The 26,668-nt window shown below is 54.7% G+C and overlaps 9 protein-coding genes across 9 annotated transcripts; 4 read left to right on the forward strand and 5 right to left on the reverse strand.

Moving 5' to 3' along the window:
- Positions 1 to 79: 79 nt before the first annotated feature.
- PG985_015895 (uncharacterized protein) lies at positions 80 to 894 on the reverse strand (the record flags this gene model as incomplete). The annotated part of the gene is made up of 5 exons (XM_066835661.1): positions 80 to 164; positions 227 to 401; positions 468 to 608; positions 696 to 807; positions 880 to 894. The coding sequence occupies 5 exons, from the start codon at positions 892 to 894 to the stop codon at positions 80 to 82; spliced, it is 528 nt and encodes a 175-aa protein (XP_066676864.1).
- Positions 895 to 2,581: 1,687 nt separating this feature from the next.
- Positions 2,582 to 3,746, forward strand: PG985_015896 (uncharacterized protein; the record flags this gene model as incomplete). Its single annotated transcript, XM_066835662.1, has 2 exons — positions 2,582 to 3,263; positions 3,319 to 3,746. The coding sequence occupies 2 exons, from the start codon at positions 2,582 to 2,584 to the stop codon at positions 3,744 to 3,746; spliced, it is 1,110 nt and encodes a 369-aa protein (XP_066676865.1).
- A 1,151-nt stretch (positions 3,747 to 4,897) lies between these two features.
- Positions 4,898 to 6,040, forward strand: PG985_015897 (uncharacterized protein; the record flags this gene model as incomplete). The annotated part of the gene is made up of 4 exons (XM_066835663.1): positions 4,898 to 4,930; positions 5,034 to 5,165; positions 5,551 to 5,700; positions 5,900 to 6,040. The coding sequence occupies 4 exons, from the start codon at positions 4,898 to 4,900 to the stop codon at positions 6,038 to 6,040; spliced, it is 456 nt and encodes a 151-aa protein (XP_066676866.1).
- Positions 6,041 to 7,134: 1,094 nt separating this feature from the next.
- On the forward strand, positions 7,135 to 8,526 carry PG985_015898 (uncharacterized protein; the record flags this gene model as incomplete). Its single annotated transcript, XM_066835664.1, has 1 exon — positions 7,135 to 8,526. One exon carries the CDS (start codon positions 7,135 to 7,137, stop codon positions 8,524 to 8,526), a length of 1,392 nt encoding a protein of 463 aa, XP_066676867.1.
- A 521-nt stretch (positions 8,527 to 9,047) lies between these two features.
- On the reverse strand, positions 9,048 to 10,028 carry PG985_015899 (uncharacterized protein; the record flags this gene model as incomplete). Its single annotated transcript, XM_066835665.1, has 3 exons — positions 9,048 to 9,278; positions 9,371 to 9,808; positions 9,921 to 10,028. 3 exons carry the CDS (start codon positions 10,026 to 10,028, stop codon positions 9,048 to 9,050), a joined length of 777 nt encoding a protein of 258 aa, XP_066676868.1.
- A 725-nt stretch (positions 10,029 to 10,753) lies between these two features.
- Positions 10,754 to 12,988, reverse strand: PG985_015900 (uncharacterized protein; the record flags this gene model as incomplete). Its single annotated transcript, XM_066835666.1, has 3 exons — positions 10,754 to 12,069; positions 12,123 to 12,176; positions 12,253 to 12,988. The coding sequence occupies 3 exons, from the start codon at positions 12,986 to 12,988 to the stop codon at positions 10,754 to 10,756; spliced, it is 2,106 nt and encodes a 701-aa protein (XP_066676869.1).
- A 1,785-nt stretch (positions 12,989 to 14,773) lies between these two features.
- Positions 14,774 to 17,066, forward strand: PG985_015901 (sodium/hydrogen exchanger 3; the record flags this gene model as incomplete). The annotated part of the gene is made up of 4 exons (XM_066835667.1): positions 14,774 to 14,813; positions 14,896 to 14,925; positions 14,993 to 15,871; positions 15,925 to 17,066. 4 exons carry the CDS (start codon positions 14,774 to 14,776, stop codon positions 17,064 to 17,066), a joined length of 2,091 nt encoding a protein of 696 aa, XP_066676870.1.
- A 1,390-nt stretch (positions 17,067 to 18,456) lies between these two features.
- On the reverse strand, positions 18,457 to 21,801 carry PG985_015902 (uncharacterized protein; the record flags this gene model as incomplete). Its single annotated transcript, XM_066835668.1, has 3 exons — positions 18,457 to 20,685; positions 20,739 to 20,836; positions 20,892 to 21,801. 3 exons carry the CDS (start codon positions 21,799 to 21,801, stop codon positions 18,457 to 18,459), a joined length of 3,237 nt encoding a protein of 1,078 aa, XP_066676871.1.
- Positions 21,802 to 24,164: 2,363 nt separating this feature from the next.
- On the reverse strand, positions 24,165 to 25,855 carry PG985_015903 (amino-acid permease; the record flags this gene model as incomplete). Its single annotated transcript, XM_066835669.1, has 2 exons — positions 24,165 to 25,571; positions 25,631 to 25,855. The coding sequence occupies 2 exons, from the start codon at positions 25,853 to 25,855 to the stop codon at positions 24,165 to 24,167; spliced, it is 1,632 nt and encodes a 543-aa protein (XP_066676872.1).
- Positions 25,856 to 26,668: the final 813 nt, after the last annotated feature.

The raw sequence follows: 26,668 nt of genomic DNA on the forward strand, positions 1-26,668 counted from the left end.
CCAAAGTTCCTTTTGTTGTGGGTTTTGTGCCCGGTATATTCCACGTTCCCATGCGCCCCTTCTCGCCGGATGAAGGTTTTTAAACCTTCATCTCGTTCATGCCGTGCTTCCAGAAGGTGAAGTAAGGGGTCATGCCATCCTCGCGGTAGTTGACGAAGACAAGCCTGAGAGAAAAGGTTGTTTAGTTGCTGTACAGAAAACAGGTCGGCGTGAGGGTTGAACTTACATGCACTTTCCGGAGGCGACATCGTTATCCTCGTTATCGCTCATGTAGAAATCGTAGTCCTTGATGTTGGGGAGGATCTTCTTGGCGTAGGCCTGGGCCTTGGCCTTGAAGTCGTTGATCTCGTCCTCAGACTTGCCCTTCTCGGCCATGGCGGCGGCGACGGCCTTCATGTACTCTACGAAGCTGGTTAGCACATGCCCGTCTTGAAGACCCCGGAATGTCGAGATTGGGTTTTACTTACTGCCAAGGTGACCAAGGTAGTCCTTCTTGTTGTACTTGCCGAGGTTGACCAGGCGGAAGGAGTACTCGATGTCGAGCTTCTTCTCCTCGTTGTCGTCGGTACCCTCATCGGCCTCCTCAGCGGAGGCGTTGGCACCAGTGTCTGTATGGATGGCGGCGGGGTTAGAATTGAGCTAAGCAGCGAAGCCTTACAAGGGCGAGTAGTTGGGGGATTGGCGGAAAAACGTACCGACGTTGACGGCACCAATGGTGATCATCTTCGCATCGGCCTCGTAGACAACGCCATCGACCTCCTTCAGGTCGTAGGAGTCCGAGATCAACTCGGCTCCAGTGAAGATATCCTAGATTGCGGGGTTCAGCATGCCGAGGGTCGTGAAAGGCGACAAATGTTTGGGGGCACGGGGACGACTTACAGTGTAGATAATCATGTTGACGGTTGGGGTGCTGAAGGAGAGATGTGAATGTAGAGGTCGGAAAGAGAGCGTATGCGAGTGATGGGCAAAGGAGACGGAGGAGAAGGGAAAGCAGAAAAAAGCCGTCGGTCGGGTATGGCTTCGTTGAAGTGGGAAAAATAATCCAGTCTAACGAGGGGCGGCTTTTCCAAATGAGGGGCAGAGTCTGCTTCTGGCTTTTCACCCCACAGGCTGCTCTCTCTCAAAGGCCATAGGGACTGCAAAATGGGGGGCCCAGACCTGCATGTGCAGTAGAATTTTTGCACCTGGAGGCAGGCCTGGGCTGGCAGAAAAGATTACAGTGGGGCACGACTTGCGCTGGGCTCAGCAGTGAATGGCTTGGATGGCCAACCGCCAGCAAATAGAAGGGCTTCTTTCGATTTTTGCTCCCTGAGCCAGACCCTGAGGTCTTGAGCTGCTGAGGCTAGAGACGCTGAGAGCTACATGCTGCATCCTTACCTAACATCAATCAGTCTAGCCCGCTTGGGGGGATAGCTGCGGACTCTACTGCACATCAACAAGGCAGAATTCGATGTTGACTGCAAAGATGTACTAGTACAGTAGTGTTGACTAGAAATTAGTGCAGGTGTTGGGTATTGTCTTATTTCCAGCCTCAATCTGACAGCTCTCCCATCTTCGCATTTACGGCATCAATGCTGGACAATTGGACATCCACAATTCGCATTTGGTGCCTTACAAGTCAGTGCAAATAACCCGAAGACGTGAGCTTGCAGCTGTGGTCGAGGCCAACTCGTATCCTCGTAATGTATGAGGATAAAACCCATCATTTGGATGAAAATTGCAGCAATACCGAAATCCAGCCAGTATCCTTTTTTACATAAGCTCACTCATCCCAAGTGGATGTCGGCTTCAGTGATTGGCGGTTACGAGATGCGGCACCACAAGTCCACACAATCCATCCACATGGAGATGGAGGACGCCTTGTAGTTTGCCACCATGCATCAGACTTCATTTCAATTCATGAGCGCGCGCATTGACTGCGTCTCCTAGTACCTGATGAGCAAGAAATAGCAACGAACAAAGCAATTCGTGAAACTGGTGAGATTGTGCACGCTGTCAGCCCGAATCCTAATGAATATCTCCCTTGGATCGTGCCACAAATAAAACCCCATCGTCTGACGTCTTCGCATTGCTGTGCTCCGTGCTGGCCTGCAACTGCTGATTCGGAGTCCGGGAAGCACGGCTGGGCCGAGCAAGCGAGATTGATAAAGGAGACAGTCCTCGGAGCCTCTCGGGGATAGAAAGGGAGAGCGACAGCAACAGTCATCGATCGCATCGCATTGCATCCATCTATTAAATCGCATTGGGCATTTGACCCGATTAATCATCCGCATTATCCTCCTCTGCAAGCTTACCCCCAAATTGCTTGCCATCTACAACTCAAAAACTGCCCGACCCTGCTGCGACAATCCCTTCTACTCTCATTCATCCATATTTTTGCCATTGCCGTTTCAATAGAGTCGTACACTCCTTTTTTTTCTTTCCCGACGCATCCGAAACTTTTTATAATTGTCTCTTTCCCCGTCCACCGTCCACCCACCCGTTGATACAACCACAATCAACCACTTCTGAACCTATCCACCCACTCATTCCAACCCGACCCCCGACGCGACTTGGGCCTATCCTCTCGATGGACGTCGTCATGGCGGCAAACGTAACCCTACCTGAGGCCTTGCCTCCGCTACCTACATACGAAATTACAGAAGTACCTAATTTAATCCCCGGCATCGACGACTTTTACGTCTCCCTCGTGGCGCCCGTCGTCGCATACTGGATCGTGTCGGGAATCTTCCACTTTATTGACGTCTTCGACCTCTTCCCGCAATACCGTTTGCACACCCCGGCCGAGATCGCCTCGCGCAACCGCGCCTCCCGATACGAAGTCTTCCGCGATGTCATCCTGCAGCAGATCATCCAGATGGGCGTCGGCGCAGTTCTGGGCTTGACGGATCCCCCTGAGTACCGCGGCAAGGAGGAGTACGATGTCGCCGTCTGGGCGACGCGCGTAAGATTGGCACAAAGAGCTCTCCCGTCCATACTCGCTGTGCTCGGTATCAACGCCTCCAGCATGGCCAAGAGCATGTCGGCCACGCACCCGCTGCTGGCCGGTGCTCTCTCTGGCGGCCACTACCCCTTCCTGACCACCGGATTGGCCGGACCTGACGGGTCTACCGTTCCTGCCTTCGCCGCCTGGGAGATCATTGTGGCCAAGGCTATCTTCTGGATGGTCATCCCGGCCGTGCAATTCGGCGTTGCGCTCCTCTTCCTCGATTCCTGGCAATACTGGCTGCATCGCATCATGCACACGAACAAGTGGTTGTACGGTATGTAGAAACTACGCGCTTGACTTGACAAGACTCCCGCTAACCCCAGACGCAGCTACTTTCCACTCGCGTCACCACCGCCTTTACGTGCCCTATGCCTACGGAGCGCTCTACAACCACCCCTTTGAGGGATTCCTGCTCGACACCTTGGGCGCCGGTATTGCCTACAAGCTGTCTATGATGACCGCGCGCCAGGGCATTGTGTTCTTCACCGCATCCACCATCAAGACCGTCGACGACCACTGTGGATATTCCCTGCCGTGGGACCCCTTGCAGCACATCTCGGCCAACAACGCCGCCTACCACGACATTCATCACCAGAGCTGGGGCATCAAGACCAACTTCTCGCAGCCTTTCTTCACCTTCTGGGACACCTTCTCGGGAACCATGTGGAAGGGCGACACCTCGCTGAAGTACGAGCGGTCGAGAAACAACGCCGAGAAAGCCGTCGAGGCCGAGGCCAAGAAGACGCAAAGCTCATAAGCTCTGCTTCCAAACACATTTCTGCACGAGTTTTGTGCGCTTCGTCATGTATCAATATAGGGGCTTTGCACTTGTTTTTTTGCGTCCGGGTTTCAGGATACGCTTCTTGAAAGCAAGGAAACGGGTACAGCATACGAGGAGTTTTCCATTTTCTACTTCTTCTTCTTCTTGATTTCTGAGCGATGTTCATGTCCACCACTCGCTCAACTTTGAGAGTATTCCTTGCGGCTTTTTATGTACTACCCTTTTCGCTGTACACTTGAGGTGGAAAGGTGGGGAGGATGAGGAGCCACACAACACAACAACACAGCATTGCGACCAGAGGTTGCCGTATAACAAGTATGATGAACGGACGAAAGAGGACGAAGATTGTCGGAGCACAGGGACGATGGAAGGTTGCATGGGCAAACGTCACGGGACTGCTCACCACCGATTTTTTGAATGCGTGCGTACGCATAATCATAATAAACAAATGAATCAAGTAAAACTCGAGACTCGCATTGCAATTATCAGTTCCCAGGTAATAAAATTGCGTGAAAGGCGATAGCTATACCACACTCAGGCAGGTCCCTCAGCATAACCCCCTTCAGCTGATAGGTTGTTGATAATAACGCTTGAATGTTGTGCTGAGTATAAGCTCGGGCTTACGTGCTCAAGGTAGTAATAGTCGCCCATTCAGCAATTAAATGCAACGGCCTCACAGCTATTACATGCACGATCGGGGTCGGGGTGATTAGGAACCCCAAGAAGGCCATGGCTTACCGATCCACTGCTACGCTGAAGCGGGAATATGCCATATACTGTATACTAATGTACAGTAGATGCAGCGGCCTTAGTCCACAATTAGCGTTAGTGACGTTTACGACACACCATCATCATATCATGAGCCTCTATCGATATGCATTGGTTTCCCTGCGTACTAATGGGCTGAAACATGGGGGGGGAAGGAGCAAGCTCCAATTGCGTAGGCGTCCAGTCCCGAGTGCCTTCCCCAGAAAAGATTCCCGTCCCTTCTTTCTATCTGCTGTGCTTACTTCACCTAAGACATCAACTTTTGAATAACCTGCATATATATATACAGTCCACCTGACATCTTGCTGTGAACCACCCGCCGCCCTCATTGCAAAGACCACTCCCAATCAAAACCCAAAATGGATCTGAACAAGAACTACTCGTTCTTCTCCGTATGTGTAGCCCCCGGCTCTTTCTTTCTCTTCCCGTCAATGTCCTCCCTCTTCTGTGTCACGATCAGTTGGCTAACCCCGTGCTCTCCTCGGCCCCAAAAAGATCCCTCTCGCCTACATCATGGTGGTGGGTGCGGAGACGTATGGCAAGATGCTGGCGCTCAAGCAGGTTGATAATGCCAACCCGCGCCAGTTCCACGACACCATTGCCAAGAGCGAAAAGGTCGACAAGATCGTAAGTCATCCTTGTCCTCCCCGGTGATCGCCCCCCTCGGGCTGTTTCTAGGTTGCTGGTGCTGGTGCTATGTGGCAGCAGGTGCTGGTGCTGGTGGTGCCCGACGGGGGAAAGGAGAAGAGTCGCGGCCCAGTACAGTATTCCTGTCAAGCTATCATGTATCGCGAGCACGGCAGGCGAGGGAGCGATGCGCCATCTACTACTCTTTACGATTGTAACGAGTAGGAGAGATCACCTCTTTGTTGTGCGCCTTTCCCAGGAGGTCGGGCCATGGACCATGCAGCTTTAAGCGACGAATGCATCATCACTACGACATTGACTACTGCCCACGCGGTTAGCGGAGGAGGGCAAGAAGACTACATCGCTAACATATCGGGGGTATTAGACCAAGGGTCGCATTCTCCGCAGTCACCATGCTGCCACCAATGGCTACGAGACCTTGCCATTGTTCACTGGAGCCATCATTGCCTCCAACATTGCCGGTGTGCCCGTGAGCACCGTCAACTTGCTGAGTCTCGCTTATCTCGGCAGCCGAGTGAGTAACACACACCACCCGGGATTTCTCCTCCCAGTTCCCTGTCCTCCCCTTCCTTCTTCATCGGGGATCTAGACGATCCTCTGCTTCCTTTGGATTGAGTCGGCCCTCGAAATAGAAACAAGGAAAATTGAAAGGACAATATCAGGTGGTGTCTCGGCCCAATGAGATGAGACTGCTAACTTGGATTACTCAAAAGGCCCTGTACAACGTCATCTACATTCATCTGCAGGACAACCGGAAGTTCGCTCCGGCTAGGAGCCTCGCATGGGTGGCCAGCGTAGGCTGCTGGTTTACTCTGTATATTCAGGCCGGCCTGGGAGCTCTGCGGGCCAGCTAAACACAAGACCTGGTCTCGCCTTCTCTCCTCTTCCGTCCGAACCCTGCCGTTGGCCAATCTCGTTACGGATTGTTTGTATGAGGTATTCTGTATATGTTGTGCAAGGATAATATCTCCCCTCCACAGAAGTTGTGCTTCTCCAGATCTATTCTCGGTGGGTTGAGGCTGGGATTGGACAATGGTGGACCTGCGTTTGTCAGTTGTATGCTGTGTCGCCGTTTGTGGTGCAACATTGAGCTGTATTGTTGTTGTTGCGTACCGGGTGTTGCCTTCTGGCTGGCGGTGCCACGCTGTACATTGCCTCTCCGGAAGTACGCGACGCGTTCGCAACTTCACTCCATATCGTGCCGAGAATTGCTACTCCTAGCTATTCCAGTGTGGAACTCGCTGCTACGTGTTCATATGGTGTGCAATGGGGAGGAACGTGATCTTGGGCATTTTCGTGAATTGGCACTTTCCAGGTATACCCGCCCCAAAGAAACTTGTGATGTACAGTTGACCTCACTTGTATCACTCTATCACCCAGAGCTCTTGAGCTTGGTGAAGAGCTTAGCTTCCTTCTCCACCTTAGTCGGATGTCGTGCCTCCGTCTGTAAGAGGACATCGGACGGCTTCATTTCAACGACACGAAGGAGGAGGCTGGAAAAGCCAGATTGATGTATCTGTTTTTCTCATCTTGGGGCCGAGACTCCTCTTGTCCGTGGGGCAAACCGTTAATGGCTACACAGGTCGTTGTTTGCCCAGCACATCGTTCGACTTGTTGACGACAATGTTGACGTACTCGTGAGATCCGGGGGGATTGCTGTGCCCCAGGAGCTCAACAGTTATATTCCGCCAGAGCCTCCCTCTCCAGAAGGCCGATTTCTTTCTCACCTGATATGAGATCATCAGCACGTAATTCCCGTGTCCTGTCAACTCCATACGGGGAACTTGATCTCCTCTTCATCTGTTTCTCATAGCAACGTCTTCTGTCTTTGCTCTATCAGTAGCCCCTGCCAAGCATAACCCCTGACCGGAGAACGTGCCCGTCCTGTCCTGTCCCTGCCTGCCCCCTGTCCCTAGGTAGTAGACCCCCGTCCGTCCGTCTCGCAGCCATGCTTGTCCCACTCCTGCTCGCCTTGCCCCTGGGCGTCCTGGGTTTGGCCATGCCCCCCAAGGAGACCGCCGCGCCGGATCGGCTGCAGCCGCGTGACAGCCCGCCCAAAGTCGAGGTCATGACCATGACCTGCCTCATGCCCGGCGACGAGGAGCCCACGAGCATACCCTCCCCGCCCGACTGGTCGAGCTCCTACGACCCGGACTGGTCGAGCTCCTTCACCCCCGATTATCCGCCTTGGTTGTCGTCGTCGTCGTCGTCGAGCTCGGACGAAGGCGACTGCGAGTTGTGGGGCGACTGCCCTTTTGCGACCTCGACCTCGACCTCGACCGAAGACGGGTGGCCGTGGTGGTCGTCTGCGTCGACTTCGGCGCCCTACCCCGACGCGTCGTCCTCGTCGGACTTCTTTACGACGTCGTCCGAGGTCAGCGATCCGTGTGCCCCTTACGGCTGGAGCTGCCCTGAGTCTACTTACACCGACTGGCCCACGGCGGAGACTTCGTCGCCGTCGCCGTCGCCGTCGTCTACTACCTGTGATGATTGGGACGTTTGGTGTTCGTACACTGCTACCTACAACAGCGACTCCTCTTCTTCTTCCTCGCCGTCGTTTCCGACCTCGTCAGCCTCCGATTGCGACGGGTTCATGTTCGGTTGCTCCCAGACGGACGACGGCGGGTTCGGCAGTGCCACGCTTACTGGGGGGACCGGGGATCCGGAGACTACGACTATCAGCGGCCGCCGTCGGCGCTCTACTTCCACTTATTCTTCGTCATCGGTCACGTCCTCGCCGGTCACGATCGTAGGGCCCATGAGCACCGTTGCCCACCACCTGCCCCTCCCGCCCATGATTGGTCATCAGGCCCCCCGAAAGAGAGGGGGTGCCCCGCCGCCGCCCCCGCCGCGGCGGCCAGCACACCGAGCACACCGAGCCCCGGTCGCCCCTCGAGCCGGGGCCGCCGGTCTGCCGCCCCAGAAGCGACCGTCGACGCCGACGACGCTGAGCGAGCGGATCCGGAATATCCGCGCCGTCGAGAAGATCGCGACGGAGACGATCGTGATCGGGGTCAGCACGGACGGCACGCCGCTTTACACGTCGACCGAGTGGGGCTCCGATGACTCTTCCTCTTCGTCGATTCCATCTTCTTCGTTCTTCTCGCCCGCCACCACCTCCACCACGCAGCACACCACCACCTCCGCCTCGTCGGTCGTCACGCCGGCGCCGCAGTGGGTCTCGGTCTCGGTCTCGGGGACGTCGACGTCGATTCGGTGCGATGACGAGTTCTGCAGCGATGGGAGCTCGTGGTGTGTTTACTGGGCCGGCATCACGTCGTGGGATGCGAGTAAGGGGCCGGTGCCGGGGGAGAAGGCTACTATTATTGGGACTTGTTGAGGGAGGGAAGGGGGAGGGGGAGGAGAGGGAGTGGTTGGGGTCGGTTGGGTAATGGATATGACGGAAAAGTAAAAATAAGAGGGAAAATGAGGGAAGGGGATATTTGTTGGGTGGTAATGACTAGTTGGACATTCCTTGTTGCCGGATAATGGATTGATGATGGATGGGGAGGTGATAATGTAGCAACGGCATGAGTTCTAAGATTAGCTTTCCATCGTTGCTCGTCAGGCACACTCGTTCACTGAATATGTGGGCGGAATACTAGACTATTTCCTATTACAGAGCATACTTTTATGGATATAAACTCGCCCAACTCTGGCAAACAATTGTGATGACCATTGACTATGTTGCGCCCGAGTTTTGTTGTGGCGTTGAATGCGTATTTACGAAGGCCAAGCACATACGGTGTGCTTCCACCAAATATGAAACTGCCCCTTTTCATGTCTCTGTTTAATATCTGCTAGTCCGACAATCCACATACAACCTCATCCTCCACCCCTCTTCTCCTCCATGCTCGCGCTTCAAGCCGCCGGACCCCCAACGGCCGTCGTGATGGCGCCGTCCTCGATGTAGACGCCCGAGAAGTAGAAGTCCTCGGTGGCGTCGCTGTACCCCGAGCGCGGCAGCTCGAGCACGCCGAGGTGCCAGTCCGCCCCGTTGGACGACGTCGAGGCCCGGGCCGGCTTGACTACCTGGGTCAGGGGGGCGCCGCCCTCGGAGTGCCAGAAGCCGACGGTGTTGGCTGAGAAGTCCTGGGGTGATGACAGACAGATTTAGTTCAGTCTAGTCATTTTAAGGGGATGGATGGATGGGGAAAGAGGGAGAGAAAGAAAAGGAGACTCACAATCTCGTAGGCGACGTTGTGCCAGACCCCCGCCTTCCACTCCGTCTTCCACTTGCCCTGCTGCGAGATCATGAACTGCAGATTGGGATTGCTCGTGCCGGACTCGCCCGAGATCCAGCCATACTTCATCTCGGTGAAGTGGGACTCGAAGAAGTTGATCTGGTGCTCGCGGTTGACCGAGGGCGCGTTGGTCTCCTTGCGCATCATGCTGAAGTGGTACCAGACCTTGCCCTTATTGATGCCCGCCGCCGTCTGCGGGATCAGCTCCGTCCGCCGCATGTTCTGCCCGTTCCAGTACGCCGTGCCGTCGAGCGTGAAGCGGGCGCCCTGCTTCGAGGCCGTGTCGTTGGGGTTCTTGTAGTCGGGCGACAGGTTGACGTACTTGTCGACGGTGCCGGAGCCGTGGATGTAGTACTGGTAGGGGCCTACTTGGTTTCCCTGTTTTTGCAGACAATATAGTAAGTAGCCAGTCTACCTAAACTTCTTTCGACTTCGGGTGCTTATAGTCTCAGATCATCAAGTTAAGGGGGATAGAAACGATGCGACGCACCCAAGACCACTTGTTCAGATCGGCTGAGGTGCTGAAGTCGTTGAAGCGACCATCCCAGATGACGGCCGCGCTGGCCAGCTGGGCGAGAAGGGGTGTGAGTGTCTTCATCCTTGCAGCCAACAACTAAGAAGCACAGCTTTCAAAGTAGCGATCAGGACTCGATAGGATATGGCAAGTAGGTCGGCAATAGACTGGCGACTAGGCGCGTGTCGTGACAGTAGTCATGCCCGTCCTCGAGAGGATCTTCCATACGTCTATCTATATATACACCCATAGGACATGGACCAAAAAGCACCTCATCTGGGGGTTGCGCAATGCTAGACTCTCCTACAGTAGGATTGAATGATTACACCACGGGGTCGAGCCTCCGGGGTTACTATAAGCTATCTACATTGTGGAGAACGGCGCGCATATGGACATATGGCTGGCTTTAGCCGGGATTCATCAACCCGAAACGGAAGGGAGACGTTCCTGATCGACATGGGAGCTGCGCCAGGCAGGCCAATAGGCGGCGCAGGAGTTGATGAATGTTACCATTCTCGGCGCAGCTGGAGAAAGGTTGCATTCACTGACCCGGAGCGAAGGGAAACAAGCCGATGGGTTGCGATATTGGGTTTTGCTGCCAGATATTGAACCTGATATATTTTATGAAGCTATTTCGTTGTTGTTTGTTATACTGTATGTATTTCTATACTTTCCACTTCATAAGTTGTCATATATTGCCCAACGCCGAGGGTCCCAACGCCATTGCCCGCCCCATTCCCTCCCCCCCAACGCCGACACCGAACGAACAGTCGCCCGCACCTTGTAGATTACCCTGCGAGCGCAAAGATTTAGTACTCGAGACCTGCCCCAAAGCTGGTGCTTCTAGCAATACCTGCTCTCTGCATGCTGGCCCGCGGCTCGTCCATGCTCCTCTTGCCGTTGTCCGCCGCCAGCAGCCCCTCCTCCTCCTCGTGGGCGCCGCCGCCGCCGCCGGCCAGCGCCTCGACCGGCGGCAGGTCGTCCTTGATCAGGTGCACGAACCAGGCCGCGATGAGCGTGAAGATGCCGCCAAGCGCCAGCACTACGGCGATGCTGTGGTCGCCCGGCACCCCGCGGGGCTTCTGGAACATCTTGAAGATGATGCTGGACCCGATCGTCGCCAGGATCTGGGGCGAGGCAATGGCCATGTTGTGGATGCCCAGGATGACGCCCGCCTTGTCCGTGTCCTCGTCATTTTGCAACGAGTGCTCTCCATCTACGAGAGCATTCGGGCCCGAACCCTCGCCGCGAGCAAGATCCTCCATCTGCTGCTTCCTAAGGCGTGCGACGGCGTCCCGGCGACTAATCTCGGCGCTGATGATGGCCCACGGCGCCCATAGAGTCAGCGCCCAGGTGATGCCCACAAGTCCGATGAGGGCAGTTGCCGCCTCGACGGATCGGACGAGCACCGTGCAGAACATGGCTCCCGAAAAGAGGATGTGGGAAAGCATCCAAGCCCGTCGCAGGGTAAAGCCGGGGATGACCAGATAGTCCAACCATGATTTCTTGGGAGACCCGGAGTGAACGATGACACCAGGCACTTCGGCTGGTGCGTTGCCGATGGCGGCGCTGTCGTATGTTGGCGCGATGAAAAAGGGAAGTAAAACATTCGTAGCCAGACTGCAGATGGCAAAAATAAGAAGGGCGAAAGTACCCACTCGCGTAGCTTCCTCGTAGAGACGGTCGAGCTCCTTAGGGGTCATGTGGGGGTTTGCCTCCAGGAAAGGCTCGATGTAGATTTCCCCGATGTAGGACGAAGTGTAGAACAGCATGGGGAAGAAGCCAACCCAAGCGCAGAACTGGACTGTGCATACTTTCCTGATCTGAGGAGGCAATCGCTTGATCGACGTAAAGATGGTGTGGAAGAAGGCCATTATGCCCGCTTGTCCTTTCGCAGCAGGTCCATCAAGGTTCGGGTCCCTCTCGTGGACCAAGACAACGCTCACAAAAATCGTCAAGCAGAGTGCGATGCTGGCAATGGCGCAGAGCACCTTGAACTGGGTATCGCCCAGCCACCCGACGTACCTTGGGAGGTCGACGTACCCAGCGCAGTAGCCAAGGATGTTGCCGAATCCCACGATCCTGCTGGCCATGGAGTTTGCCGCTTCTGAAATGGGTGTTAGCTCTGGAAAGGGGTGTTTATTATACTTATACTAGTAAGGATGTATTCCGACTTACCCTGTTGATGTGTTGGCGCGCAGTCAACAATGAAGGCCCTGATGGCAGCTTGGACTGGACGAGCACGCTTGTTAGACTGGTTCCACACAGACTCTCATCTTGCTGTGATGTCATAGGACTATATTCATACCTGTGTTGATGGCGACATCCAAAATGTACACCCACGCCACCGCGACCACAATGATACACACCTTGACGCCATCCGACTCCGGATCGGCGCCGAACAAGCCAAGGAAGCCCCCGACGATTTCCCGAGTCCATGAGAGAAACATGAGCGACAACGCTGTCGCGATCGCACCGCCGACCATGAAAGGCTTCCTCTTGCCCCAGCGGATGCGACAGTTGTCGCTCAGCATGCCGATGTAGGGCTGGACCAGGGTACCGGTCAGGGGGCCGGCGATCCAGACGAGGGCCATCAGGGACTTGCTCAGGCCGAGCGAGAGCAGGTAGGGCGAGCCGTTGGAGAGCTCGACGGACCACGCGATCTGCAGGCCACCGATGCTGATCGTCAGGAGGATCAGGTACCAGACGCTCTTAGTGCGCTGGGCCTCCTCCTCGCTGTCATCGTGCCGTCCCGTCGTTGTCGGCGTCGGGTCGTCGGCGAAGTCGTCGCGCAGCAGCCCCGCATCGGCCGGCGAAAGGAGAGGGGAGTGCTCGTTGTTGGGCGGTTCCGCGCCCTCGGGCTCGTGGGCGGCTAGGGTGCTGCCCGATAGTTCGACATTGTCTCGACGACGGTTAGAGGTCGAAGTCGCCTGGCGGCCTTTCGCGGGGCCCGTGGATAACAATCCTGGGGTTCTCGATTTCGAAGCAGCAGCGGCGGAGGACGAAGAGCTTGACGACGAGGAGCTCGACGATGACGGACTCATGCTTACTCGGGCAAGCGATGGATGTGGCGGAGATGGAGAGCGGTGGTGGTGTAGTATACTTTCAGCGCGAAAGGATAGTACCGACCATATTGGGTTTGTTAGTGTCGGATTGGCTTGGGTATATACTTATGGCACGAGATGTTGTTTGCAAAGGGAGCTAGAGAAGTTGGTCTTGTGATGGATCGATCAGTGGCAGTTGACAGAGGAAGTAACGGCGTCACGCGATGGGGGTTTTGGGGGGGAGGCAGGATGCCCACGAGATTACTTGGAGCTCAGGTGGAGGTGGGGCCCCCGGATCCGCGGGCTATTGGCATCCAAGCAAAGACAGACTGCGATGATGATGTTATGCAACGGCGGCACAGATGGACCCGTTTACATGCAGGTTTTCGATTCACTAGCAAAAGGATGATGCACAAATCAGCGGTAAGGGAGTCTTTTGCCAAAAGAAGCGCCGAACGTTGCTGTATTATATAGACTATCGAGAGGGACGGATTAGAGTTGATTAGATGGAAGTGACGATGTTCTGGAGTATTGCAGCTTGAATCTTCGAATTGATAAGGCCCGAGTCGAGCTCTCCAGTTGTCGTCCTGCACTCCAGGCCCATTCGATGTGCCGACGGGGAGCCTACGCCACTTGGAGTTTAGCTGCAGGAACGGAAACGGGGAACTCCTTCTTCAGCTCCGACGATGGACGATGGATCGAAGCTCCAAGGCTCCTCCTCCACTGCGGGCGGGCAGGCGGGCGTTCGCTCTCAGGGCTGGCCTGGCCCATTCTTTGCCAGGCCCTTCGGGTTACTGTAGACAGGGCCCACGGCCATAGCTTAAACCATCCGGCCTACCGATTTGCCCACTGCAAGCACAGACAGACAGACAAGACAGACACTCAGACCGTCGTACCCTCAACATCCTCCAGATATGTCGATGGCAGCAGATTGCTCAACAGGTAATACGGCCTGCCTTTGAACACAATACATCCATCCAATGATTAAAATGTACTGTTTCCCAACCTGATATTTGTCGAACCATCATCCATTCTATTCGACATCGGATTAGGAAAGGGGCTGGACTCTTATCTTTGCCAAGTCTCGGGCCAGATTAAGCTCGCTGCCGCGCTGTAACCCTGACTGATCGTTGATGCATGACACCTGCCTGCGCTCTCTGCACATAGGAAGCGTTCAAGCATCGAGTCAGGTGCAACTTCACCATTGTGTCGTATAAGTAGCGACAGGCCTGGGCACAGGTCATATACCTGACGATAGACATGCGGTGCGCTGAATAAGGAGCAAGTTATGAGAAGCGCATCAGTTGAAGTGGAAACGCTCCAGTCGTGATTGGGCGGATGTATTCAATTAATGGGCGCAGGGCAGCTGCTACAGCTACCTAACTGTTAGGGCAGCTACAGCTACAGGGCCCCAGTACGTACCGACAATTACGTGGCTGTAGGTTGCGCGAACTGCCAAATTGTCTTGGCCAACTCGAGGCCAGGCAATCGCAACAAGCCCGATTCCGAACAAGTCATCGTCGCTGGTTGATGATAGCTGGCATTCCAAGATTCCTCCCGCCTCTTTTTTCTACCGCACACACGGCTCCTCGATCGGTAAATCCCACAAACAACGAAAGCGCCCTCATACTAGCGGACGCAGTACCACCACACACCCGCCCTAGCATGCTGCTGTCATGGTCCAATTGATGCGCTTGCTAATGACAGGAATTCCTCTATCGACCCAGGCCCTCATACTGTTGGATCACCAACCATTCCCGACCTGAGCACGCGAACCCGTCCACCATGTTACCTGTTATAGCTGGCGCAGCTTTCGAGCTTGCCCGTATGTTGCCTTCCCGTGCTGCCGATCTTTGTGTGCACTTGACCGTGCATCAGCCCGGCTAACCATGGTTATTTCTGTACAGGGCGCGCCGCCGACGAGACCGATCCTGAAGGTGCGACTTCCCCGCTCAACTCGATTCGATCTATCGTGAACCCTCCCCTAACTAACGTCGCGAACAGGAGGAGAGGGAACGAAGGAGGAGGTCGCCTCATCATGGGCAATCTTCATCAATATCATGCTTCTCATGCTGTCCCTCTTCACAAGCTACATTCTGCAGCAGAAGAAGGTGCAGGCTATACACGAGACTGTCATCTCCATCTTCGCAGGTACGTCTTGGGATGAGCAGGTGTTCCTTGCTCGGAAGAAGGCCACTACTAACACCAATGGCTACCATGCAGGTATGACGGTCGGTTTGGTCCTGAGAGTAACTTCCAACACCGAGATTCGAGAACTCGCCATCTTCGACTTTCAGATCTTCTTCAACCTGCTTCTCCCGCCCATTATTCTAAACTCGGGCTATGAGCTGCATCAGGCCAATTTCTTCCGCAATATCGGGACTATCCTGACCTTCGCCTTCGCGGGGACATTCTTGTCTGCCGTCGTGATTGGTCTCCTGCTGTTTCTTTATACTCGCCTGCCTATCGAGCCCATTTCTATGAGCTTCGTCGATGCCATTTCGGTTGGCGCTACGTTGTCCGCCACCGATCCCGTCACGATTCTGGCTATATTCAACAGCTACAAGGTTGATCCGAAACTGTATACCATCATCTTCGGCGAGTCCATCCTGAACGATGCCATTGCCATTGTCATTTTCGAAACCGCCCAGAACTACAAGAGCGAGGAGGCCGCTAAGTACGGCATATTCGCCTTCATGAAGGGTGTTGGCGAATTTCTCGTGGTGTTCTCCGTCAGTTTGGCTATAGGTGTTTTGGTCGGTATAGCGACCGCCATCATCTTGAAGTTCACATATATCAGACGGTACCCCCACATTGAGAGCTGCCTGATCGTGCTGATTGCCTACTCGAGCTACTTCTTTTCCCAAGGGTGTGGCATGTCTGGTAAGAGGAACCTGTCAAGGCTCTGTTGGCCTACAAAGCTAATCTTGTGACAGGTATCGTGTCGCTGCTGTTCTGTGGAATCACACTGAAGCATTATGCTTACTTCAATATGTCGCGACGTACACAGCTCAGCACCAAATACATTTTCCAGGTGCTTTCCCAATTGTCTGAAAACTACGTTTTCATTTATCTCGGACTGTCACTTTTCACAGATAACGAGCTCGTGTTCCAGCCCCTTCTCATTATCGTCACAGTAATTTCAGTTTGCGCTGCACGATGGGTGGCGGTCTTCCCGCTCTCAAAAGCAATCAACTGGGTCATTGCCTACCGCGCGCGCCGCAGGGGCCAGGAGGCTGCCGAGGAGCTGCCGTATAACTATCAGGCTATGCTGTTCTGGGCTGGGCTGAGAGGTGCAGTCGGAGTTGCTTTGGCCGCTTTACTGACAGGGCCAAACTCCTACCCGCTGAAAGCAACCGTCCTGGTTGTCGTGGTCTTGACTGTTATCATATTCGGCGGAACGACGGCGAGAATGCTGGAAATTCTCGGGATACGCACTGGCGTTGTGGAAGAGGTGGATAGTGACGATGAGTTTGACATCGAAGCGGCCCCCGGAGGCTCGTACTACAAACGATCCGGGACGGGCATTGGCTACACGCCACGTGCCAGAAATGGCTCTGTGGCCCTGGGCCGAGTCGATTCCAACGGCAAGCGGCCGAAACAAGCGGAGCGCGGAAGTTATGTGTCGGGCTCTCGATCCCCGTCCGCCTTCCCTCGACCCGCAAGCCTCAGTCGGAAGGGTACAAAGACATTGGACGATGCAGAGCGGGGCGACTTACTCAACCCCAGCAACAGCTTGACGGACTCGGATTTGGGTAGCGACGTCGATACGTCGGATCTGCCGCCGCCGGCCCGCAAGGCACCTCGAAGGAAGTCGAGCCCCGTGCTGACGCCCGGCGGCACATCCGAGGAAGAGGACGCCGTCTTTTCCTACCCGACGTCGGGGGCGAGGAACCCCGCGCCTGTCACGGCCTCCTCAGCCATCCGGCAGCTCCTAACCACGCACGATCCCCAGGCTCTGTTCCGACAGCTCGACGAGGACTTCATCAAGCCGACGCTGCTACTGGACGGCCCAGGGGGACCCGGCGGTGGCAATGGACCTCGGGATGATGACCACCATGCTGCTGGACCGAGTTAGAGCCGCGGTTAATCGGGCATGGCAGGGGACTAAAGGGCGCTCGAAGAAACGAGACGTCATGTTTTCTTGTTGATGGTATGAACGAATATGGAAACCACGTTTTTAAAAAACCTCTTCCGTCGCGCATACCCCCCTTGCGGCATTCTGGGCGGCGTTCTGGGGTTGTTGCTATTCGATTTCTGAATATATATTTATATTAGTTCTAGAGAGCGTAGATGGGGTCTGATATGTAAGCTATTTAAGGGGACTACGGAACTCCGGTCAGGCTGCGTGTATTGTTATTAGTGACACGGGAAGAATAAGAGAGTTTTGTTCTACTACTCAAAGTTATGTCATTATGTTTGGGTTCATGTGCGTTCCTACTCCTATGCAATTCGACTCTGGCTTTACAATGCCTCGGGTAACGTCATCTCCTGAGTCTCAGCCAGTTGCTCCTCCGCCTTGGGCATCTTAGCTTCGCTGATCCTATATTGTTCCAACCCCTTCTCGATGCACTTGAAGGTATTTGGTGAGGTATCGTGGTGAAGACGGTTTCTTGCCACGGGTTGGGTGAAGGAAGGAGATGGTAGTGCTGTGGTTGTTCAATGTTGATGGGTGCTGACGTGTGTAGCAAGGTATGTAGGCACCAGGCCAGTCAAGTCATCAACCTTACATCGGCTCCGACTGTCAAGAACACATGTACTGCCAGATTCGCTGTTCTGTCATAGCTGGTTATGCCATACCCCTGAACTCACTATGCAAACAGTTACGTAAAACGGAATAAACATTCTGGACGTTGTTATACCAATAGCACTCAAACAACCACTCATCCGTAGAGTCCGGCATAACTAAGTGGTATCAACGTTTCCCCCAATTCCAGGGGATAAGATAGGAGGTAACTTGTGTTTATCAAGCATCATCACGACATCCATCATTTCGATTAAGTAGCAAAGCAATCACCCCCCTCAACCGTGTGTTCTCAAGGTCCATCATCTCAGTTCGACCCGCGCGTATTGTGGGGGTGTTTATTTGGCATAGATTCCAATGTCTTCTAAGTTCTATCATGTTTATTCAACGAATATCCCCCTCTTTCCCCCATCTCCCCCAAAAGAAGTACAGCCCTCTCTATTCCCTTCTTTCACACACACAAACCCCCTTTCTTCTTCTCATCTGACATCTGATCTCATCCCTTTCTCATCGCACTCGCCCATATTTGCTGGCGCCTGCTTTGCTTATCGTCTTTTAAAAAGGGGGGTTTTCCATATAGGTTAGAAGATATAAAAAAAAGCACGCTTTCGCTGGCGCGGACATCTAGAGCCACTCTTTACTGCTGCTGCTGCTGCGGGTGGGGGAAGGAAACACTGATTTGAGACTCCCCCGGCCTTTATAGTATCATTATATGTGTGCGTCTTCACCTCCTGGCGTCTTCAGAGCCGATATCGCGCTCGACCATCTCGATGGCGCCGAGGCTGGGGTAGCGCTTGGCAAAGTCCTGCATGTAGTCGTCCCTCTCCTGGGGCGTCATATCCGGCGGTTGGCCGGGCATGTCGATGCCGATGAGCTGCTCCGATGAGATGCGGGGGCGCGGCGCCCCACTACCTGATGGCCGATGCTTGGTGGGCGATTTGCGCCCGCTGCTACCCGTAGGTAGGCTGTTGAGATGTGTCGGTTTCGGCGGCGCGCTGGGCTTCGTAGACGTCGGTACCAAAGGCCGAGCAGCGGACGACGCAGGGCTCTCCGAGCCAGCAGTGCTGGGCGTCGGCACGGAATTAGCGTGCCGCGCCCGCGCCATGGCATCAGAGGAGCTGGTGTTGACAGGCTTCACCGGTGGCGCCGTTCGTCCCCCTGTTGTCGCGCCGATATTCGTCGGCTTCGGTGGGAGTTCCGGCAGCGACTTCTCCCGGCCCGCTGCTTGTTGTTGTTGGGTGTCGGTGAACCTCCCATACCCTTCGGCAGTCTTGGGCGGCGGCGCGACCTTCTGGCTTTCCTCGAGGAGATTCTGCACCCTGTTCTGTATGCTCACGGCGCGCGACACGCCGCCAATGCTCTTAGGCAGTGGTGCCGAGGCCGCGCCACTGCCGCCCATCTCGCGAGCCGCCATCCGTTGCCGGTACTCGGCTGCCGCAGCTTCCACGCGCCTCTCTTCCTCCGCCAGCGCCTGGGCCTCGAGATCCCGGCGTTGCTCTGGCGTGAGCTCTTCTTGATCGCCCAGCATGCGCCCATCGTCACTCCTACCGTCCGTAGCTTCCGATCCCGCGATCGGGGTGAGTGGCATGTTCAGATCGCGCCGCTCCTGGTCCCTCAGAGGAGACGGCGTACGGGTAGGCTGGAAAGAGTCCTTCGCTTCAAAACGCTTGAACGCATCGCCAAACTTTCCTGCGAATATGTTCTTGCCTGACAAAGATCCAATACTCGAATTCCGCTTCCCGTGCTTGCTGGCCTTTTCTTTCTTTCTGTTATCCGACTCCTCCAAAGACCGTAAGAAATCCACATTTGACTCGATAGCAGCGTCTTCTTGCGGCTCTAACGACGGGGACGGCTTGTTTTCGAACGGCATGGATGGCAAACCAGGAGATCGCATCGGCTTTGGCGCACTTTCCTTTTCACGCAGGTAGTCCAGGTTCGATTCCAGATAGGTGCTCGCCGGTCTTTGCCGGCCAACCAACGAGTTTGTCTTGGAAAGAGGCTCCATAAAGTCGGCACTGGGGCGCCCTCCTTCCAGTGACGGCCTGGAAGAGGAGGGCTGTCTTGCATGCAGTGCTGGCGATTGGAAAGAGTGTATCCTTTGTGTTGCCATGGGCCGCGAACCTGTGTCTGCTCGCAAGTTTTGACTGGGCGTTGCCGGCTGCCTTGGTACACTCGACGATCTGGCATCGTCGGAAGATGGGAATCGGTAAATTGGGGGATAATCTCTTATAGGCATATCAATTTGCGGCGGGGTACCGGTCATCGTCCCAGTCGAAACGTATCCCGCATTTGGCCGAGAAGGAGGAGACTGGACAGGTGCTAACGGAGGAGAAGCGATGGCTTGCAGTTCAGGGTTGTTGTTGATGATAGCCGAGGCACGGCTCATTTGCCCGGCCGGCTTGGGAGGAGCAGCGGTAGGCTTGTTCGAAGATCCAAGAGGCGACGAGGTCCTATTCAAGTCGTTTGCCGCAGCCATAGATTTCACCCGGCCTTGCGCAGCTGCTGCGCTAGCCGCAGCAGCAGGCTTCGCAAAGGCCTCATCTGCCAACGTTTCCGCCACGGGCCCAGGTGATGTTGGACTGTCGAAGTTGAACTTGGAGCCTTGATCGTGCAGAAGCGAAAATTGGTCGAGCGAAGGGAACCTAGCAGCTATCTCGTCCACATTGGGCTGTTTCGTTGCGGCTGCGCTTGCATCGAGAGCAGCAAAGGGGTCACCACTCGTCACCCGCATGGGCGAAGGACTTGGCTTCGCGGCCGCCGGTTGTGATGGTAGAGGCTGACTCGAGGCAGCCGGCAGTCTACCACGCCGCATGGGTGCGACTTCGGGTATTACTTGCTGTTGTTGTGGCGGCGGAGCAAAGACAGCGCCGACCACAAGAGTTCGCTTGCCTGCTGGGTCTGGCAGCGGTGCGTTTGATTTAGTGGAATCTGATTGTGGGCGCGTAGCATATATCTGCACATGGTAAGTAGGCGCATGCGACGCAGGCAGGATTGGGGTATACATACATCTGGTATGGGGACCTCGAGGCCTTGCATGCGGCAGCCTTCCTTCAAAACTTGGTATACGTTTGGTCTGCTTTGCTGGTGTTCGCGCAACATGGAGGCTATTGCCCATTAGTGATTTGACCGGTATGATTATAACAGGGGCGGGCGTGTTACCAATAAGGTGCTTCAGTCGATCCGAAAACACCGGGTAGCTAGGGAATTTAAAGCTGGCGTTGAGAATAGCGAGCTGCCCTTGGTCCTCGAAAGGGGTCGTGTAGTAGCAGAGCTTGTAAAGGAGGACGCCAAGAGCCCATATATCCGACTTCTCGTCTATTGGCTGTTTCCGGTAGACGTCCACCATCTCCGGGCTGCGGTATTGTAATGTTGTATGCCTCTGGACATCTTCGTCCATGAGTCGGCACTCGACGACGGTCTGCGGCGCCGGTTTCGGGACGGCTGCCGAGCCGAAATCGCAAAGCTTGAATTTCCGCCGGTTGCCAATCATGGTGATCAGCACATTCTCGACCTTGAGATCACGATGCAGTAGCGGCGGCTTGAGGTAGTGCATGCAGGCGACGCCCTCGGTCACGTCGGTGAATATGTTCAGGATCTCGGGCTCGGTCAGCCGGTGCTGAAGTCGGGTATTCATGAAGTCGATCAGGCCTCCACCGTCACAGAACTCCATCAGCAGAAACACTTCGTAGCCGCCCCCTTTCATTTCGGACGCATGCGAATCGATATAGGTGACGATCGGGCGGTGGCCCTTGAGGCGCTTCATGGTTTCGACCTCGGTCCGCATGCCGCGCAGGGTGTCCCTATCCGGCACGGCCACCCTCTTCAAGACCGCGAGGTCGGTGCCGTCGATCGGCCGCGGCAGCTTGACCAGGTATACATGTGCAAAGCCGCCCTCGGACAGATATTTTTGTATAACGACCCGGTGCTCGCCGACCTGGATCTTGGTGCCGGGGCTGAAGGTGCCAGCAGGTGCAGCTGGTGCTTGCATGGCCATGGGGGCGCCGTATGCAGCGTGCTGTTGGCCATGGCGAGGAGCCGCCATGGGCGCCGCGTTTCCATATGATGCCATGACTGCTGGCCCCTTTCCGGATCGCTTCGTGGATTGTTTCGTGCTCGTCGCGCGGTCGAATTCGGACTCCCAGCGGCAGCAAAAAAGAATGCGGTGCTGAGGTGTGGGAGTATCAAGTGTTCGCTGCTCAGCGTTCGCTGGGGAATGTAGGAGCAAGGCGCGGCCCCAGTTGTTGGCACAGGGGGGGCAGAGAGTGGGAGGGTGGGTGTGAGGAGAGAGAGAGATTGGGGGCGATTGGCCTGCGAATTACGGCATTGAAAGTGGTTTCGAACTCGGTCGGTTGATTACATCGAAGGGGGCATCATTGATGGAAAAAATGCACGTAAAGCTGAACAAGAAGGCGCATGCGAGAAAGATGCTTGGTCGTCAAGGTTACCGACTTGGTTGGTAACAGACCGTGGCAGTGGGATTGTTTAATGCTGCCTACCTACGTACAAGGCAATTAACATGCTTGTACCTTGTCCAGTCCGCCTGAATCTGAGGTTCATTATCCGAAGGGGGGGGGGTCCAGCGAGGGGCTGTCAGCAGCTGGCCGCCACTGATAAGATAACACAGCCGTGCTTAAGTGCTTAAAAGCTAACATTAAGCAACTCCTGACCGACTTCTCCTGACCTCCTGAGAGGGTCCCATGGGAGGGGCAGAGGGGTCAAGGGGTCTGTAGAGAGGCACGCACAATCAAATGAACGGGACAACATGGCTTCTACGACTGATTCTCTGCTCGCTCGGCAGCCTAGAATCCAGGATTTGCGATGGCGGAGCAACAGGTAGTAGATCTTCCATCTCAATGTTCCCTTGAATGGGGAGAGGACAGAACCAAATGACGTCAAATGGTTCACTCAGTCAACATCCCAATTACCCCCGATGAACCGTCACCTCAGCCCTCCGCCAATCATTGTAATAGGGTCTTTTATCCCACCTTGGGCACTGCAAGATACGTATCCGTCACGTGATAACCCTGTGCAAATCCAGGGGTCCAGCGCAGAGCACCACGTATTCACAGAGGTATTGCATGGCCAATCACGGCACGATAATTATGGGCTTTCTCTGGTTTTTACTCTTTTCTTCATTCCGGCTCGTTGAGAACGACGGTTTATACCCAGTAGTCCCCCGCCGGCACTTCCAGGCAGCAGCCGCCGCAGCCAGGCAACTATTACTTTCCAAGAACTGCCAGGAGTCTCTGTGAGCATGAGGTTGAGCCTTCATTGGTATATTCAGTTTCAATCGCTTTTCCCGGCCAGCATTTGGAGATGATGTCGTAATACGTATACGTGGACGCATGTGGTTTGAAGATCCGACTTTGGTTGACGGGGAACTTTGCATATGCGTGATGAGTGTCTTTGCATGCCTTGGCACTCAATGCAGAGATATTCTGCTTCTGCTGTGAGGGGGGTCTTCGAGGTTTGCGCGGACGGCTTCAGACTACGATTTGAGTTGAACTCGTAATACTAACACTGTTGAGCTGGACTATGCTATAATAAACCACTAGATCTACAAAGCCAAAACAATCAAAGTAGCAACGAGACAATTTTGGACATCATGCTCCTTCTACCTCTTCATTTTTCAACCATTATGATCAGACTCCCTGCCGTACCACTTGCAGCTAATAAAGGCACTCAGGATTGAAGAACTGGCTCTGGGGACAACAGTGTTCTCCGCCGCACTCGATCGGTGGTAAGTTATGGGGCGCGAAGAGCTGTGTTGATCAGAAGGCTATTCGTCTCCGCTATTGGAAATCCAATCAGTCGGGTGGAAATCCAATCAGTCGGGCAGACTGTCGCTAGCATTGCGAGTAGTGCTTCGTGAACTCGTTGGTGACATGAGAGGCAAGTGCTTTGCCAATACCAGCGCTGTTACAGGTTAAGGTAAATCCTGATGAGACATTTCTTTGGCTGGCTATTCGATGCGCATATCTCGCGGCGGCAAATCTCGATGACAACGATTGGGTTACTGTGGATGATCGTATACAGACCCCTATCGACTGTCGAACCGTCCACGGCCGGGATGCGTCCACGGCTAGAGCTATAGGGCTTCTTACTGGGACATATTGTCCGCAACTCTCTCACATACCATACGATCGAACTGTAGCATTGTCATTGGAAAGTTGTAGGGGTCACAGGCATATGTGGACAAGTTTGGTTGTAGTAATAAACTTTGTTTATGAAAATTGGTATCAAAATAACTAATAGTCTATGCGACCCGCTAGACATTATACAGTAGTAGTATCGCTCTCATCCCAAGCTAGTAAAACATCATCATGTGTGAAGTATTAGGTTGTTCTGTGCACCCGCACGCCCACACTCCCACGAATCATTCCCTTCGTAAAACTCCTCCCAAACTCCGACCAAACGACAAGCCAGTCTGCTCTAGAACAAGGCGTGGAAGATGCGGGAGTACCAGGCACCCTTGCGCATCTCTTCCTGCTCATCCATATCCTCGGGGTTGAGCAGGCGGGCACCCGACATGAGGTCCATATCCTGGACCTTGACGTACAGGGACCAGTCGCCCGACTTGATCTTCCAGCCGAGGGTAAGGAGCAAGACGATGGGAAGGGCCATGTACGCTTGCATAAAGTCGACGATGTTGGGAGTGGCAGTAGGGCTAGGGTAGAGGGCATTGTAGAAAGTGGCGAGCAGGCAGATGATGTTAAGACCCAGGCCAAAGACGGAGCCCCAGATGCCAAAGGGGGGTCGGTAAGGGATCTGCTTCAGGTTGAAGCCCTGGGACTTCCATGCGTACTCGAAGCGGATGTGGGTGGCGCAAATAGACCCCCAGACGAAGAAGAAGGACAGACCGGTGAGCGAAAGCAGCCAGTTGAAAATAGTCGTACCCTGAGAGGCCAGGCCAATGTAGGCAAGGAGACCAAAGACGAGCTGGAGAGCGATGCAGTAGAGAGGGCGGCCGGATCCGTCAACGTAGGAGAAGAAGGTGGGGGCCATCTTGCGGGTAGCCATGGCCTGAATGGTACGGGTAGAGCCGAAGGTGCAAGAGTTGGCGACACTAATGACCGAGACAGTGATGACGGCGTTGAAAATTGAGGGCAAGACCTTGATACCAGCATCCTGGATGGCCAGGACGAAGGGCGAAGCCTTGGAGTTGGCACCGGAGGAGTTGAGAAGACGATCGTCGTTGTAGGGCAGGATCAGGCCGAGGACGAAGAGGTTGACGACGTAGAAGAAGAAGATACGGAAGAAAACCTGCTTGGCAGCACGGGGGATGGCCTTGCGGGGGTTCTCGGACTCAGCAGCAGCCAGACCGACCAGCTCAGTACCACCGAAGGCGAACGCAGCGACGACAAAGACGGCACAGAAACCGTTGAAGCCGTTGTGGAAAGCACCGGGGTTGGACCAGTACTTGGCGCCGATGTAGCCCTGGTCGCCGACACCACCGCAGTTGATGACGATTCCGAGGATGATGAAACCGACACAGGCGCAAATCTTGACCATGGAGAGGACGAACTCGACTTCACCGTATCCCTTGATACCAAAGACCTGGATGATAGTAAGGACGACTAGGAAGACAGTGACCCAGACACCCATGCTGATAGATTCGCTCCAGAACTTGATGGTGATACTCGCGGCGATGAGTTCGAAGGGTAGGACGGTAAGCCAGGCAATAGCGTAGTCCCAGCCCATAGCGAAACCCCACGAAGGGTCGAGGAAGCGGACGACATAGGTATAGAAGGCACCGTTGACAGGGTAGAGGACAGACAGTTCGGCCAAGGCTTGCATGGTGAACAACAACATGACACCGACGATCATGTAACCGATAATCTAGCAAATCCGGGGTTAGTTGGAGTTAACAGGCTATCTAAGGGGCGGCAGAAACATACCAAGGCAGCGGGACCACCCTTGCTGAGAGCACCACCGGAACCAATGAAGAGACCAGCACCGATAGCACCACCAATGGCGATCATCTGCATGTGGCGACCCTTGAGATCCTTCTTCAGAGCGTCCGACTTGACAATGCCGACCTCTTCATCGTGAACCTCCCGGGTGGAGGCGCTGTAGGCGGCCGGGCCGGAGCCCTTTGCCTCATTCTTGTCGTAGTCGGACATTGTGCTCAGCCTGGTAGTTGCTGTTGGAAAGTGAGTGTTGATGAGGATGAGGATGAGGAAAAGACGTGATTCAAGGCGGGAAATGCCCTCGACTATATACTGATGCCGGGAGGACAACTGGATGTGCACCTACACACTCCATACTGACTACTTCCTTAGTAGCATATGGGGTAAGTACAGTAACAGGTGGCCTGGACCAGAATAGACGTTGTGTGCCATAGACAGAGGGGCACTTGAACACACGATCCAACGTGGCGATGCGACGCTGATTGGATAGCCAGTATAGGGTATAATCTCATAGGCTAGTCAGGCATATGGCCGGATACTTGGGTCTATCCAGGCTGGACAGAATAGTCTCGAGCTAGGGACTGGGGTAGTCTCAGATAGCCACCCCTGTCTACTGAAGCTGGCAGTCGAGACCACGCGCGACGAACCAGGGTGGTGGATTCCAAAGCCCGCCGCGCGCTCGTAGTATGAAATAGACCAGGCGAAAGAGAAAGATGGGTAGCATTCTGGCCAGTCACACACAAACCCTTACTCTGTTACTGGAACAAGGCTGCCCGCTATCCGCCATCCTGCGTCATGACGGGCAGGAAGAACTCTGGTCGTATTACAGGCCCCTTGCAAAAGCGCGCAGTCAGTCAGTCAGTGAGTTCCAAGTCAGGCCGTCGTTGTCGAGCCGAGCTTGCTTGCGTTGAAAGCCAATGTTTGACAAGCATCTGCCAATGAGGGGTTCGCCCGAGAGTCCGCATCAGGCAATAGCACCGCTGCAACAGGATAGTATACAGATGGGGGAGATTTGCCCAGGGCTTC

The sequence above is a fragment of the Apiospora marii genome (genome assembly GCF_038362585.1).
Source record: "Apiospora marii strain CBS 49790 chromosome Unknown utg000013l_segment0_segment0, whole genome shotgun sequence".
In the NCBI taxonomy this organism is placed as follows: Eukaryota; Fungi; Ascomycota; class Sordariomycetes; order Amphisphaeriales; family Apiosporaceae; genus Apiospora; species Apiospora marii.